At 50.7% G+C, this 16,035-nt stretch overlaps 1 protein-coding gene across 2 annotated transcripts in view; it reads right to left on the bottom strand.

Annotated features, from left to right (window-relative positions):
- Window positions 1-4,027: 4,027 nt before the first annotated feature.
- MAB21L3 (mab-21 like 3) overlaps window positions 4,028-16,035 on the bottom strand; it is a 76,719-nt gene continuing 64,711 nt past the window's right edge. For both annotated transcript variants that reach the window (XM_083170920.1, XM_083170919.1), the window contains exons 6-7: window positions 5,630-5,824; window positions 4,028-4,834 (exon numbers count right to left, since the gene is read on the bottom strand). In XM_083170920.1, the coding sequence (XP_083027046.1) occupies window positions 4,574-4,834; window positions 5,630-5,824 (456 nt within the window). In that variant the 3' untranslated portion in view covers window positions 4,028-4,573. The remainder of the gene's footprint in view (window positions 4,835-5,629; window positions 5,825-16,035) is intronic.

The following is a 16,035-nucleotide window of genomic DNA, read 5'->3' as shown; positions in this document are numbered from 1 at the left end:
CTGGGTTACTACGGCACGTGTGGTGTTACGGTGGCTTGCGCTGGGTTACTGCAGCACGTGTGGTGTTACGGTGGCATGCGCGGGGTTACTGCGGCACGTGTGGTGTTTCGGTGGCTTGCGCTGGGTTACTGCGGCACGTGTGGTGTTAGGGTGGCTTGCGCTGGGTTACTGCGGCACGTGTGGTGTTACGGTGACATGCGCGGGGTTACTACGGCATGTGTGGTGTTACGGTGGCTTGCGCTGGGTTACTACGGCACATGTGGTGTTACGGTGGCATGCGCGGGGTTACTACGGCACGTGTGGTGTTACGGTGGCATGCGCGGGGTTACTACGGCACATATGGTGTTACGGTGGCATGCGCGGGGTTACTATGGCACGTGTGGTGTTACGGTGGCTTGCGCTGGGTTACTGCAGCACGTGTGGTGTTACGGTGGCTTGCGCTGGGTTACTGCGGCACGTGTGGTGTTACGGTGGCTTGCGCTGGGTTACTGCGGCATGTGTGGTGTTACGGTGGCTTGCGCTGGGTTACTGCGGCACGTGTGGTGTTACGGTGGCTTGCGCTGGGTTACTGCGGCACGTGTGGTGTTACGGTGGCATGCGCGGGGTTACTACGGCACATGTGGTGTTACGGTGGCATGCGCGGTGTTACTGCGGCACGTGTGGTGTTACGGTGGCATGCGCGGGGTTACTATGGCACGTGTGGTGTTACGGTGGCTTGCGCTGGGTTACTGCGGCACGTGTGGTGTTACGGTGGCTTGCACTGGGTTACTGCGGCACGTGTGGTGTTACGGTGGCTTGCGCTGGGTTACTACGGCACGTGTGGTGTTACGGTGGCTTGCGCGGGGTTACTATTGCACGTGTGGTGTTACGGTGGCATGCGCTGGGTTACTGCGGCACGTGTGGTGTTACGGTGGCTTGCGCTGGGTTACTACGGCACGTGTGGTGTTACGGTGGCTTGCGCGGGGTTACTATTGCACGTGTGGTGTTACGGTGGCATGCGCTGGGTTACTGCGGCACGTGTGGTGTTACGGTGACATGCGCGGGGTTACTATGGCACGTGTGGTGTTACGGTGGCTTGCGCTGGGTTACTGCGGCACGTGTGGTGTTACGGTGGCTTGCGCTGGGTTACTACGGCACGTGTGGTGTTACGGTGGCTTGCGCTGGGTTACTGCAGCACGTGTGGTGTTACGGTGGCATGCGCGGGGTTACTATGGCACGTGTGGTGTTACGGTGGCTTGCGCAGGGTTACTACGGCACGTGTGGTGTTACGGTGGCTTGCGCTGGGTTACTGCAGCACGTGTGGTGTTACGGTGGCATGCGCGGGGTTACTATGGCACGTGTGGTGTTACGGTGGCTTGCGCTGGGTTACTATGGCACGTGTGGTGTTACGGTGGCTTGCGCGGGGTTACTACAGCACGTGTGGTGTTACGGTGGCTTGCGCGGGGTTACTGCAGCCCACACACATCTCTCCATCCCTGTTTGCCTGGAATAATACCAGATATCATTATTTTCCCTGTTCTCAGTGCTGCCAGTGGAACATTATTATTGTCATTATGTCCCCAAGAGATGCCGCGGAATCGTCTGTTCTCCCTCACTGGGGCGTCTCTGGGGTGTGCAGTTACATGGAGCGTTTCTCGCCCCGTTGGGGATTGGGGGTGACACTTTTCCAATACAGCATAGAGCAGACTCTGACGCTGGAGGTTGAGAACAGGAACTGATTATAGCACTTGTTCCCAGGGCTGCCGAGAGGGGGGGGGGGGGGGGGGGGAGAGCAGGAACTAATTACCTGGGCCCGGGCTTGCTGGAGGGGCCCGGTGGGGGCCCTGGTCCAACCCCCTCCATCCTTCCAAGGAGGCAGCAGCACACACACATACAGCATAGATCAGACTCTGACACCGGAGAGTGAGAACATAGGAACTGATTACATCACGTGTTCCTGTCCGCCCTGCTGGACCGATGGCAGCGCCGATGGTTGCGCAGTTCATGCACCAGAACTCCATGTGTTTCCCTGACTGTTGTGTACATTGGGGCTAATTCTGCCCTGTTCGCTGGGCTGAGAAATCGCAGCCCGAGCGGTTATTGGAGGACACACATTCGCCCTCAAGTTGATTGACAGCTGGAGGAAATTTTCTGGGAGTGCAAATGCAGACGGGCCCAGCCGTTGGGAGGGAGGAAGGGGCGTCATGTCATCACAGCACCGAGTAAGCCGAGATAGAGGGAAATGCATTCGATGGTGAGCGATGGTAAATGGTTCAGGGCGGGAAGAACCTGGTGGGGCGGAGTTTACCTGATCACTGTGCTCCAAACATTTACAGTGGAGCCATCAGGACTGAATCATAGGTCACGTGTCATAGAGACGGCCTTCTGGGGCGCTGACTGCGAGGTGTCAGCGTCTGTCAGTGATCCATCAATGAGCAGCACAGAGGCTGATGCAGGTGTCGAAGGGACATGATGGTGTGAGTGATTGCTGAGAACGATGGCGCATGTGATGGCGTGAGTGATTGCTGAGAACGATGGCGCATGTGATGGCGTGAGTGATTGCTGAGAACGATGGCGCATGTGATGGCGTGAGTGATTGCTGAGAACGATGGCGCATGTGATGGCGTGAGTGATTGCTGAGAACGATGGCGCATGTGATGGCGTGAGTGATTGCTGAGAACGATGGCGCATGTGATGGCGTGAGTGATTGCTGAAAACGATGGCGCATGTGATGGCGTGAGTGATTGCTGAGAACGATGGCGCATGTGATGGCGTGAGTGATTGCTGAGAACGATGGCGCATGTGATGGCGTGAGTGATTGCTGAGAACGATGGCGCATGTGATGGCGTGAGTGATTGCTGAGAACGATGTTGCATGTGATGGCGTGAGTGATGGCTGAGAACGATGGCGCATGTGATGGCGTGAGTGATTGCTGAGAACGATGGCGCATGTGATGGCGTGAGTGATTGCTGAGAACGATGGCGCATGTGATGGCGTGAGTGATTGCTGAGAACGATGGCGCATGTGATGGCGTGAGTGATTGCTGAGAACGATGGCGCATGTGATGGCGTGAGTGATTGCTGAGAACGATGGCGCATGTGATGGCGTGAGTGATTGCTGAGAACGATGGCGCATGTGATGGCGTGAGTGATTGCTGAGAACGATGGCGCATGTGATGGCGTGAGTGATTGCTGAGAACGATGGCGCATGTGATGGCGTGAGTGATTGCTGAGAACGATGGCGCATGTGATGGTGTGAGTGATTGCTGAGAACGATGGCGCATGTGATGGTGTGAGTGATTGCTGAGAACGATGGCGCATGTGATGGTGTGAGTGATTGCTGAGAACGATGGCGCATGTGATGGTGTGAGTGATTGCTGAGAACGATGGCGCATGTGATGGTGTGAGTGATTGCTGAGAACGATGGCGCATGTGATGGTGTGAGTGATTGCTGAGAACGATGGCGCATGTGATGGTGTGAGTGATTGCTGAGAACGATGGCGCATGTGATGGCGCGAGTGATTGCTAAGAACGATGGCGCATGTGATGGTGTGAGTGATTGCTGAGAACAATGGCGCATGTGATGGCGTGAGTGATTGCTGAGAACTATGGCGCATGTGATGGTGTGAGTGATTGCTGAGAACGATGGCGCATGTGATGGTGTGAGTGATTGCTGAGAACGATGGCGCATGTGATGGTGTGAGTGATTGCTGAGAACGATGGCGCATGTGATGGTGTGAGTGATTGCTGAGAACGATGGCGCATGTGATGGTGTGAGTGATTGCTGAGAACGATGGCGCATGTGATGGTGTGAGTGATTGCTTAGAACGATGGCGCATGTGATGGCGTGAGTGATTGCTGAGAACAATGGCGCATGTGATGGTGTGAGTGATTGCTGAGAACGATGGCGCATGTGATGGTGTGAGTGATTGCTGAGAACGATGGCGCATGTGATGGTGTGAGTGATTGCTGAGAACGATGGCGCATGTGATGGTGTGAGTGATGGCGCAAGCAGTGGCGCATAAGATGATGCAAGTAATGGTGGAGCGATGGTGGAGTGCTCGGACCCAGCGATGCAGTTGTGCTGTCCACAGACACTAGAATGCACTAGAATATACTATTGTGAGTGACCACTAGAGGGAGACATTGCACTGTATAATTCTCGGTGAGCTGGGTTACATAGAACAAAGCCTTTGTGTGAATATAACAATATATAGATATAGCTGAGGTCAGAGTGCAGCGATCGTCCCACTCAGTCCTAGGAGCTATGACACAGGACCACATCACTGGGGCATGTGTGACATTCACCAGAGACCTCACAAGAGCAGGTCCGACCGGTGGTACCTCCGCTGCCGTGCATTCTGGGGATGGGGAGGCACCATACCACGTCGAACCAACCAGTGCCCAAACCTCCATCTGTGGGGATGGGTATCAATGTTCATCTATTAGCGATAAGACTATGTGCGTCTATGTGGCCCCAGAAGGGTCTCACGTGGAGATGGAGGAATCATTGGTGGAAGACTGTCAGCAGGTGAATACAGTGTCCTCACTGGAATCAGCCCATGTTAGATCTTCATTGCTCCTCAGGGACCACTCTAGCACGCGGAGGAGCCACCATCATTTGTGCAGATATTTAGAGTCGGACACTCCAGGAATCGGCTCAGTTTATTGGCCAGCGTCTCCAGCTGGGTGGCATCTGCATACTTGAGGAGATTTGCACGTCTGATGAAGTAATGACGTAAGAAGCGTTGTCTGGAGCATTTCAGAAGCCTGCGAACCAGGCGTAAGAAACCGGATGCAAAATCCAGCCATGACTTTGTGGAAGGGCTCCGTTCACACTCCCAGAGGAGAACCATCTGCCAGGAGAAGGAAGGAGATGTCACAGAACAAAACCAGTATACCAGGAGACACAGACAGGAGGAAGCGATAAGTCACTGAGTCTGAGCCATCAAACAGAGGGTGACACAGGCCAGCTATCTTTCTGCCACCAGGCACCATCAATATGACGGTGCGCTAGCCTCTGCCGCTGGACGGGTGCGCTAGCCCCTGCCGCTGGACGGGTGCGCTAGCCCCAGCCGCTGGACGGGTGCGCTAGCCTCTGCCGCTGGACGGGTGCGCTAGCCTCTGCCGCTGGACGGGTGCGCTAGCCTCTGCCGCTGGACGGGTGCGCTAGCCTCTGCCGCTGGACGGGTGCGCTAGCCTCTGCCGCTGGACGGGTGCGCTAGCCTCTGCCGCTGGACGGGTGCGCTAGCCTCTGCCGCTGGACGGGTGCGCTAGCCCCTGCCGCTGGACGGGTGCGCTAGCCCCTGCCGCTGGACGGGTGCGCTAGCCCCTGCCGCTGGACGGGTGCGCTAGCCCCTGCCGCTGGACGGGTGCGCTAGCCCCTGCCGCTGGACGGGTGCGCTAGCCCCTGCCGCTGGACGGGTGCGCTAGCCCCTGCCGCTGGACGGGTGCGCTAGCCCCTGCCGCTGGACAGGGAGCTAGCCCCTGCCGCTGGACGGGCGCGCTAGCCCCTGCCGCTGGACGGGTGCGCTAGAAGGGAGTTATGGACCATCGTATCCGTCTTCTCCATATGTATATTTTTCATTCATTGTGCAATTGGGATACAAACTGTTTTTTTTTTTTTTTCTGTACTCTGGACATGCACAGACCTGGAGATGCTGGCAGGTGATGACAGGACGAGATCCTGGGCACCAAACATCCTCCTTCAGCTGCCGCATAACCCGTAGACACTTCATGCGACATCCCCCATCCTCGTCTATGCCCTCCAGCAGGAGGCGCTCTGCACGCACGAAAGACAACTCCCAGTGGTAATTTTTTCGAGCAATAAGGTCAAAACCAAAGGACTAAGAGATACAACAAAAGGAACTGTTAGTGCGGAAACTCTAAGAAACTAATGGGGAAAGAGCATATCCCCCCCCCCCAAAAAAAAAAATATGCACCGACAATGTATGCTAGAAACAAGTACAGAGCAAGAGAGAATGGTCCACATCTGATGGGGATGGAGTTACAGAGGTAAGGAGCAGTCCAAGAGAAAGGCTCCAGAAATGGTAGAGGGATGAAGTTACAGAGGTAAGGAGAAGTCCAAGAGAAAGGCTCCAGAGATAGTAGAGGGATGGAGTTACAGAGGTAAGGAGAAGTCCAAGAGAAGGATCTAGAGAGATGGTAGAGGGATGGAGTTACAGAGGTAAGGAGCAGTCCAAGAGAAAGGCTCCAGAGATGGTAGAGGGATGGAGTTACAGAGGTAAGGAGCAGTCAGAGAGAAAGGCTCCAGAGATAGTAGAGGGATGGAGTTACAGAGGTAAGGACAAGTCCAAGAGAAAGGATCTAGAGATGGTAGAGGGATGGAGTTACAGAGGTGAGGCATAGTCAGAGAGAAAGGCTCCAGAGATGGTAGATGGATGGAGTTAGAGATAAGGAGAAGTCCAAGAGAAAGGATATAGAGATGGTAGAGGGACGGAGTTACAGAGATAATGAACAGTCAGAGAGAAAGGCTCCAGAGATGGTAGATGGATGGAGTTACAGAGGTAAGGAGCAGTCCAAGAGAAGGGTTACAGAGATGGTAGATGGATGGAGTTACAGAGGTAAGGAGCAGTGCAAGAGAAAGGCTCCAGAGATGGTAGAGGGATGGAGTTACAGAGGTAAGGAGCAGTCCAAGAGAAAGGCTCCAGAGATGGTAGAGGGATGGAGTTACAGAGGTGAGGCATAGTCACAGAGAAAAGCTCCAGAGACAGTAGAGGGATGGAGTTACAGAGGGAAGGAGAAGTCCAAGAGAAAGGCTCCAGAGATGGTAGATTGATGGAGTTAGAGATAAGGAGAAGTCCAAGAGAAAGGATCTAGAGATGGTAGAGGGATGGAGTTACAGAGATAATGAACAGTCAGAGAGAAAGGCTCCAGAGATGGTAGATGGATGGAGTTACAGAGGTAAGAAGCAGTCCAAGAGAAGGGTTCCAGAGATGGTAGATGGATGGAGTTACAGAGGTAAGGAGCAGTGCAGGAGAAAGGCTCCAGAGATGGTAGAGGGATGGAGTTACAGAGATAATGAACAGTCAGAGAGAAAGGCTCCAGAGATGGTAGATGGATGGAGTTACAGAGGTAAGAAGCAGTCCAAGAGAAGGGTTCCAGAGATGGTAGATGGATGGAGTTACAGAGGTAAGGAGCAGTGCAGGAGAAAGGCTCCAGAGATGGTAGAGGGATGGAGTTACAGAGGTAAGCAGCAGTCCAAGAGAAAGGCTCCAGAGATGGTAGAGGGATGGAGTTACAGAGGTGAGGCATAGTCACAGAGAAAGGCTCCAGAGACAGTAGAGGGATGGAGTTACAGAGGTAAGAAGAAGTCCAAGAGAAAGGCTCCAGAGATGGTAGATGGATGGAGTTAGAGATAAGGAGAAGTCCAAGAGAAAGGATCTAGAGATGGTAGAGGGATGGAGTTACAGAGATAATGAACAGTCAGAGAGAAAGGCTCCAGAGATGGTAGATGGATGGAGTTACAGAGGTAAGGACAAGTCCAAGAGAAAGGATCTAGAGATGGTAGAGGGATGGAGTTACAGAGGTGAGGCATGGTCAGAGAGAAAGGCTCCAGAGATGGTAGATGGATGGAGTTACAGAGGTAAGGCATAGTCACAGAGAAAGGCTCCAGAGATGGTAGAGAGATGGAGTTACAGAGGTAAGGAGCAGACCAAGAGAAAGGCTCCAGAGATGGTAGATGGATGGAGTTACAGAGGTAAGGAGCAGTCCAAGAGAAAGGCTCCAGAGATGGTAGATGGATGGAGTGACAGAGGTAAGGAGCAGTCCAAGAGAAAGGCTCCAGAGATGGTAGAGGATGGAGTTACAGAGGTGAGGCATAGCCAGAGAGAAAGGCTCCAGAGATGGTAGATGGATGGAGTTACAGAGGTAAGGAGCAGTCCAAGAGAAAGCCTCCAGTGATGGTAGATGGATGGAGTGACAGAGGTAAGGAGCAGTCCAAGAGAAAGATTCCAGAGATAGTAGAGGGATGGAGTTACAGAGGTTAGGAGAAGTCCAAGAGAAAGGCTCCAGAGATAGTAGAGGGATGGAGTTACAGAGGTAAGGAGAAGTCCAAGAGAAAGGCTCCAGAGATAGTAGAGGGATGGAGTGACAGAGGTAAGGAGAAGTCCAAGAAAAAGGCTCCAGAGATAGTAGAGGGATGGAGTTACAGAGGTGAGGCATAGTCAGAGAAAAAGGCTCCAGAGATGGTAGAGGGATGGAGTTACAGAGGTAAGGCATAGTTAGAGAGAAAGGCTCCAGAGATGGTAGAGGGATGGAGTTACAGAGGTAAGGAGCAGTCAGAGAGAAAGGCTCCAGAGATAGTAGAGGGATGGAGTTACAGAGGTAAGGACAAGTCCAAGAGAAAGAATCTAGAGATGGTAGAGGGATGAAGTTACAGAGGTGAGGCATAGTCAGAGAGAAAGACTCCAGAGATGGTAGATGGATGGAGTTAGAGATAAGGAGAAGTCCAAGAGAAAGGATCTAGAGATGGTAGAGGGATGGAGTTACAGAGATAATGAACAGTCAGAGAGAAAGGCTCCAGAGATGGTAGATGGATGGAGTTACAGAGGTAAGGAGCAGTCCAAGAGAAGGGCTCCAGAGATGGTAGATGGATGGAGTTACAAAGGTAAGGAGCAGTGCAAGAGAAAGGCTCCAGAGATGGTAGAGGGATGGAGTTACAGAGATAAGGAGCAGTCCAAGAGAAAGGCTCCAGAGATGGTAGAGGGATGGAGTTACAGAGGTGAGGCATAGTCACAGAGAAAGGTTTCAGAGACAGTAGAGGGATAGAGTTACAGAGGTAAGGAGAAGTCCAAGAGAAAGGCTCCAGAGATGGTAGCTGGATGGAGTTAGAGATAAGGAGAAGTCCAAGAGAAAGGATCTAGAGATGGTAGAGGGATGGAGTTACAGAGGTAATGAAAAGCCAGAGAGAAAGGCTCCAGAGATGGTAGAGAGATGGAGTTACAGAGGTAAGGAGCAGTCCAAGAGAAGGGCTCCAGAGATGGTAGATGGACGGAGTTACAGAGGTAAGGAGCAGTCCAAGAGAAAGGCTCCAGAGATGGTAGAGGCATGGAGTTACAGAGGTAAGGAGCAGTCCAAGAGAAAGGCTCCAGAGATGGTAGATGGATGGAGTGACAGAGGTAAGGAGCAATCCAAGAGAAAGGTTCCAGAGATGGTAGAGGGATGGAGTAACAGAGGTAAGGAGCAGTCAGAGAGAAAGGCTCCAGAGATAGTAGAGGGATGGAGTTACAGAGGTAAGGATAAGTCCAAGAGAATGGATCTAGAGATGGTAGAGGGATGGAGTTACAGAGGTGAGGCATAGTCAGAGAGAAAGGCTCCAGAGATGGTAGAAGGATGGAGTTAGAGATAAGGAGAAGTCCAAGAGAAAGGATCTAGAGATGGTAGAGGGATGGAGTTAGAGATAATGAACAGTCAGAGAGAAAGGCTCCAGAGATGGTAGATGGATGGAGTTACAGAGGTAAGGAGCAGTCCAAGAGAAAGGCTCTAGAGATGGTAGATGGATGGAGTTACAGAGGTAAGGAGCAGTCCAAGAGAAAGGCTCCAGAGATAGTAGAGGGATGGAGTTACAGAGGTGAGGCATGGTCAGAGAGAAAGGCTCCAGAGATGGTAGATGGATGGAGTTACAGAGGTGAGGCATAGTCACAGAGAAAGGCTCCAGAGATGGTAGAGAGATGGAGTTACAGAGGTAAGGAGCAGACCAAGAGAAAGGCTCCAGAGATGGTAGATGGATGGAGTTACAGAGGTAAGAAGCAGTCCAAGAGAAAGCCTCCAGTGATGGTAGATGGATGGAGTGACAGAGGTAAGGAGCAGTCCAAGAGAAAGGTTCCAGAGATAGTAGAGGGATGGAGTTACAGAGGTTAGGAGAAGTCCAAAAGAAAGGCTCCAGAGATAGTAGAGGGATGGAGTTACAGAGGTAAGGAGAAGTCCAAGATAAAGGTTTCAGAGATAGTAGAGGGATGGATTGACAGAGGTAAGGAGAAGTCCAAGAGAAAGGCTCCAGAGATAGTAGAGGGATGGAGTTACAGAGGTGAGGCATAGTCAGAGAAAAAGGCTCCAGAGATGGTAGAGGGATGGAGTTACAGAGGTAAGGCATAGTCAGAGAGAAAGGCTCCAGAGATGGTAGAGGGATGGAGTTACAGAGGTAAGGAGCAGTCAGAGAGAAAGGCTCCAGAGATAGTAGAGGGATGGAGTTACAGAGGTAAGGACAAGTCCAAGAGAAAGAATCTAGAGATGGTAGAGGGATGAAGTTACAGAGGTGAGGCATAGTCAGAGAGAAAGACTCCAGAGATGGTAGATGGATGGAGTTACAGAGGTAAGGAGCAGTCCAAGAGAAAGCCTCCAGTGATGGTAGATGGATGGAGTGACAGAGGTAAGGAGCAGTCCAAGAGAAAGATTCCAGAGATAGTAGAGGGATGGAGTTACAGAGGTTAGGAGAAGTCCAAGAGAAAGGCTCCAGAGATAGTAGAGGGATGGAGTTACAGAGGTAAGGAGAAGTCCAAGAGAAAGGCTCCAGAGATAGTAGAGGGATGGAGTTACAGAGGTGAGGCATAGTCAGAGAAAAAGGCTCCAGAGATGGTAGAGGGATGGAGTTACAGAGGTAAGGCATAGTTAGAGAGAAAGGCTCCAGAGATGGTAGAGGGATGGAGTTACAGAGGTAAGGAGCAGTCAGAGAGAAAGGCTCCAGAGATAGTAGAGGGATGGAGTTACAGAGGTAAGGACAAGTCCAAGAGAAAGAATCTAGAGATGGTAGAGGGATGAAGTTACAGAGGTGAGGCATAGTCAGAGAGAAAGACTCCAGAGATGGTAGATGGATGGAGTTAGAGATAAGGAGAAGTCCAAGAGAAAGGATCTAGAGATGGTAGAGGGATGGAGTTACAGAGATAATGAACAGTCAGAAAGAAAGGCTCCAGAGATGGTAGATGGATGGAGTTACAGAGGTAAGGAGCAGTCCAAGAGAAGGGCTCCAGAGATGGTAGATGGATGGAGTTACAAAGGTAAGGAGCAGTGCAAGAGAAAGGCTCCAGAGATGGTAGAGGGATGGAGTTACAGAGATAAGGAGCAGTCCAAGAGAAAGGCTCCAGAGATAGTAGAGGGATGGAGTTACAGAGGTAAGGACAAGTCCAAGAGAAAGAATCGAGAGATGGTAGAGGGATGGAGTTACAGAGGTGAGGCATAGTCAGAGAGAAAGACTCCAGAGATGGTAGATGGATGGAGTTAGAGATAAGGAGAAGTCCAAGAGAAAGGCTCCAGAGATGGTAGAGGGATGGAGTTACAGAGATAATGAACAGTCAGAGAGAAAGGCTCCAGAGATGGTAGATGGATGGAGTTACAGAGGTAAGGAGCAGTCCAAGAGAAGGGCTCCAGAGATGGTAGATGGACGGAGTTACAGAGGTGAGGCATAGTCACAGAGAAAGGCTCCAGAGACAGTAGAGGGATGGAGTTACAGAGGTAAGGAGAAGTCCAAGAGAAAGGCTCCAGATATGGTAGAGGGATGGAGTTACAGAGATAAGGAGAAGTCCAAGAGAAAGGTTCCAGAGATGGTAGAGGGATGTAGTTACAGAGGTAAGGAGCAGTCCAAGAGAAAGGCTCCAGAGATGGTAGAGGGATGGAGTTACAGAGATGAGGCATAGTCACAGAGAAAGGCTCCAGAGACAGAAGAGGGATGCAGTTACAGAGGTAAGTAGAAGTCCAAGAGAAAGGCTCCAGAGATGGTAGATGGATGGAGTTAGAAATAAGGAGAAGTCAAAGAGAAAGGATCTAGAGATGGTAGAGGGATGGAGTTACAGAGGTAATGAACAGTCAGAGAGAAAGGCTCCAGAGATAGTAGATGGATGGAGTTACAGAGGTAAGGAACAGTCCAAGAGAAGGGCTCCAGAGATGGTAGATGGATGGAGTTACAGAGGTAAGGAGCAGTCCAAGAGAAAGGCTCCAGAGATGGTAGAGGGATGGAGTTACAGAGGTAAGGAGCAGTCCAAGAGAAAGGCTCCAGAGATGGTAGATGGGTGGAGTGACAGAGGTAAGGAGCAGTCCAAGAGAAAGGCTCCAGAGATGGTAGAGGGATGGAGTTACAGAGGTAAGGACAAGTCCAAGAGAAAGGATCTAGAGATGGTAGAGGGATGGAGTTACAGAGGTGAGGCATAGTCAGAGAGAAAGGCTCCAGAGATGGTAGATGGATGGAGTTACAGAGGTAAGGAGAAGTCCAAGAGAAAGGCTCCAAAGATAGTAGAGGGATGGAGTAACATAGGTAAGGAGAAGTCCAAGAGAAAGGCTCCAGAGATAGTAGTGGGAAGGAGTTACAGAGGTAAGGAGAAGTCCAAGAGAAAGGCTCTAGAGATGGTAGAGAGATGGAGTAACAGTGGTGAGGCATAGTCACAGAGAAAGGCTCCAGAGATGGTAGAGAGATGGAGTTACAGAGGTAAGGAGCAGACCAAGAGAAAGGCTCCAGAGATGGTAGAGGGATGGAGTTACTGAGATAAGGAGAAGTCCAAGAGAAAGGTTCCAGAGATGGTAGAGGGATGTAGTTACAGAGGTAATGAACAGTCAGAGAGAAAGGCTCCAGAGATGGTAGATGGATGGAGTGACAGAGGTAAGGAGCAGTCCAAGAGAAAGGTTTCAGAGATGGTAGAGGATGGAGTTACAGAGGTGAGGCATAGTCAGAGAAAAAGGCTCCAGAGATGGTAGAGGGATGGAGTTACAGAGGTAAGGAGCAGTCAGAGAGAAAGGCTCCAGAGATAGTAGAGGGATGGAGTTACAGAGGTAAGGACAAGTCCAAGAGAAAGGATCTAGAGATGGTAGATGGATGGAGTTACAGAGGTAAGGAGAAGTCCAAGAGAAAGGCTCCAGAGATAGTAGAGGGATGGAGTGACAGAGGTAAGGAGAAGTCCAAGAGAAAGGCTCCAGAGATAGTAGAGGGATGGAGTTACAGAGGTAAGGAGAAGTCCAAGAGAAAGGCTCTAGTGATGGTAGAGAGATGGAGTAACAGAGGTGAGGCATAGTCAAAGAGAAAGGTTTCAGAGATGGTAGAGAGATGGAGTTACAAAGGTAAGGAGCAGACCAAGAGAAAGGCTCCAGAGATGGTAGAGGGATGGAGTTACAGAGATAAGGAGAAGTCCAAGAGAAAGGTTCCAGAGATGGTAGAGGGATGTAGTTACAGAGGTAATGAACAGTCAGAGAGAAAGGCTCCAGAGAAGGTAGATGGATGGAGTGACAGAGGTAAGAAGCAGTCCAAGAGAAAGGCTCCAGAGATGATAGAGGATGGAGTTACAGAGGTGAGGCATAGTCAGAGAGAAAGGCTCCAGAGATGGTAGATGGATGGAGTTAAAGATAAGGAGAAGTCCAAGAGAAAGGATCTAGAGATGGTAGAGGAATGGAGTTACAGAGATAATGAACAGTCAGAGAGAAAGGCTCCAGAGATGGTAGATGGATGGAGTGACAGAGGTAAGGAGCAGTCCAAGAGAAAGGCTCCAGAAATGGTAGAGGATGGAGTTACAGAGGTGAGGCATAGTCAGAGAGAAAGGCTCCAGAGATGGTAGATGGATGGAGTTAGAGATAAGGAGAAGTCCAAGAGAAAGGATCTAGAGAAGGTAGAGGGATGGAGTTACAGAGGTAAGAAGCAGTCCAAGAGAAGGGTTCCAGAGATGGTAGATGGATGGAGTTACAGAGGTAAGGAGCAGTCCAAGAGAAAGGCTCCAGAGATGGTAGAGGGATGGAGTTACAGAGGTGAGGCATAGTCACAGAGAAAGGCTCCAGAGACAGTAGAGGGATGGAGTTACAGAGGTAAGAAGAAGTCCAAGAGAAGGGTTCCAGAGATGGTAGATGGATGGAGTTAGAGATAAGGAGAAGTCCAAGAGAAAGGATCTAGAGATGGTAGAGGGATGGAGTTACAGAGATAATGAACAGTCAGAGAGAAAGGCTCCAGAGATGGTAGATGGATGGAGTTACAGAGGTAAGGACAAGTCCAAGAGAAAGGATCTAGAGATGGTAGAGGGATGGAGTTACAGAGGTGAGGCATGGTCAGAGAGAAAGGCTCCAGAGATGGTAGATGGATGGAGTTACAGAGGTGAGGCATAGTCACAGAGAAAGGCTCCAGAGATGGTAGAGAGATGGAGTTACAGAGGTAAGGAGCAGACCAAGAGAAAGGCTCCAGAGATGGTAGATGGATGGAGTTACAGAGGTAAGGAGCAGTCCAAGAGAAAGGCTCCAGAGATGGTAGATGGATGGAGTGACAGAGGTAAGGAGCAGTCCAAGAGAAAGGCTCCAGAGATGGTAGAGGATGGAGTTACAGAGGTGAGTCATAGTCAGAGAGAAAGGCTCCAGAGATGGTAGAGGGATGGAGTTACAGAGGTAAGGCATAGTCAGAGAGAAAGGCTCCAGAGATGGTAGAGGGATGGAGTTACAGAGGTAAGGAGCAGTCAGAGAGAAAGGCTCCAGAGATAGTAGAGGGATGGAGTTACAGAGGTAAGGACAAGTCCAAGAGAAAGAATCTAGAGATGGTAGAGGGATGAAGTTACAGAGGTGAGGCATAGTCAGAGAGAAAGACTCCAGAGATGGTAGATGGATGGAGTTAGAGATAAGGAGAAGTCCAAGAGAAAGGATCTAGAGATGGTAGAGGGATGGAGTTACAGAGATAATGAACAGTCAGAGAGAAAGGCTCCAGAGATGGTAGATGGATGGAGTTACAGAGGTAAGGAGCAGTCCAAGAGAAGGGCTCCAGAGATGGTAGATGGATGGAGTTACAAAGGTAAGGAGCAGTGCAAGAGAAAGGCTCCAGAGATGGTAGAGGGATGGAGTTACAGAGATAAGGAGCAGTCCAAGAGAAAGGCTCCAGAGATGGTAGAGGGATGGAGTTACAGAGGTGAGGCATAGTCACAGAGAAAGGCTCCAGAGACAGTAGAGGGATAGAGTTACAGAGGTAAGGAGAAGTCCAAGAGAAAGGCTCCAGAGATGGTAGCTGGATGGAGTTAGAGATAAGGAGCAGTCCAAGAGAAAGGCTCCAGAGATGGTAGATGGATGGAGTGACAGAGGTAAGGAGCAATCCAAGAGAAAGGTTCCAGAGATGGTAGAGGGATGGAGTTACAGAGGTAAGGAGCAGTCAGAGAGAAAGGCTCCAGAGATAGTAGAGGGATGGAGTTACAGAGGTAAGGACAAGTCCAAGAGAATGGATCTAGAGATGGTAGAGGGATGGAGTTACAGAGGTGAGGCATAGTCCAAGAGAAAGGATCTAGAGATGGTAGAGGGATGGAGTTAGAGATAAAGAACAGTCAGAGAGAAAGGCTCCAGAGATGGTAGATGGATGGAGTTACAGAGGTAAGGAGCAGGCCAAGAGAAAGGCTCTAGAGATGGTAGATGGATGGAGTTACAGAGGTAAGGAGCAGTCCAAGAGAAAGGCTCCAGAGATAGTAGAGGGATGGAGTTACAGAGGTGAGGCATGGTCAGAGAGAAAGGCTCCAGAGATGGTAGATGGATGGAGTTACAGAGGTGAGGCATAGTCACAGAGAAAGGCTCTAGAGATGGTAGAGAGATGGAGTTACAGAGGTAAGGAGCAGACCAAGAGAAAGGCTCCAGAGATGGTAGAGGGATGGAGTTACATAGGTGAGGCATAGTCAGAGAAAAAGGCTCCAGAGATGGTAGAGGGATGGAGTTAAAGAGGTAAGGAGCAGTCCAAGAGAAAGGCTCCAGAGATGGTAGAGGATGGAGTTACAGAGGTGAGGCATAGTCAGAGAGAAAGGCTCCAGAGATGGTAGATGGATGGAGTTACAGAGGTAAGGAGCAGTCCAAGAGAAAGCCTCCAGTGATGGTAGATGGATGGAGTGACAGAGGTAAGGCGCAGTCCAAGAGAAAGGTTCCAGAGATAGTAGAGGGATGGAGTTACAGAGGTTAGGAGAAGTCCAAAAGAAAGGCTCCAGAGATAGTAGAGGGATGGAGTTACAGAGGTAAGGAGAAGTCCAAGATAAAGGCTCCAGAGATAGTAAAGGGATGTATTGACAGAGGTAAGGAGAAGTCCAAGAGAAAGGCCCCAGAGATAGTAGAGGGATGG

Source organism: Crinia signifera, chromosome 2 (genome assembly GCF_055691185.1).
Source record: "Crinia signifera chromosome 2, ASM5569118v1, whole genome shotgun sequence".
Classification (NCBI taxonomy): Eukaryota; Metazoa; Chordata; class Amphibia; order Anura; family Myobatrachidae; genus Crinia; species Crinia signifera.
The sequence above is the reverse complement of the archived record's forward strand: the minus strand, read 5'-3'. Positions and strand labels throughout refer to the sequence as shown.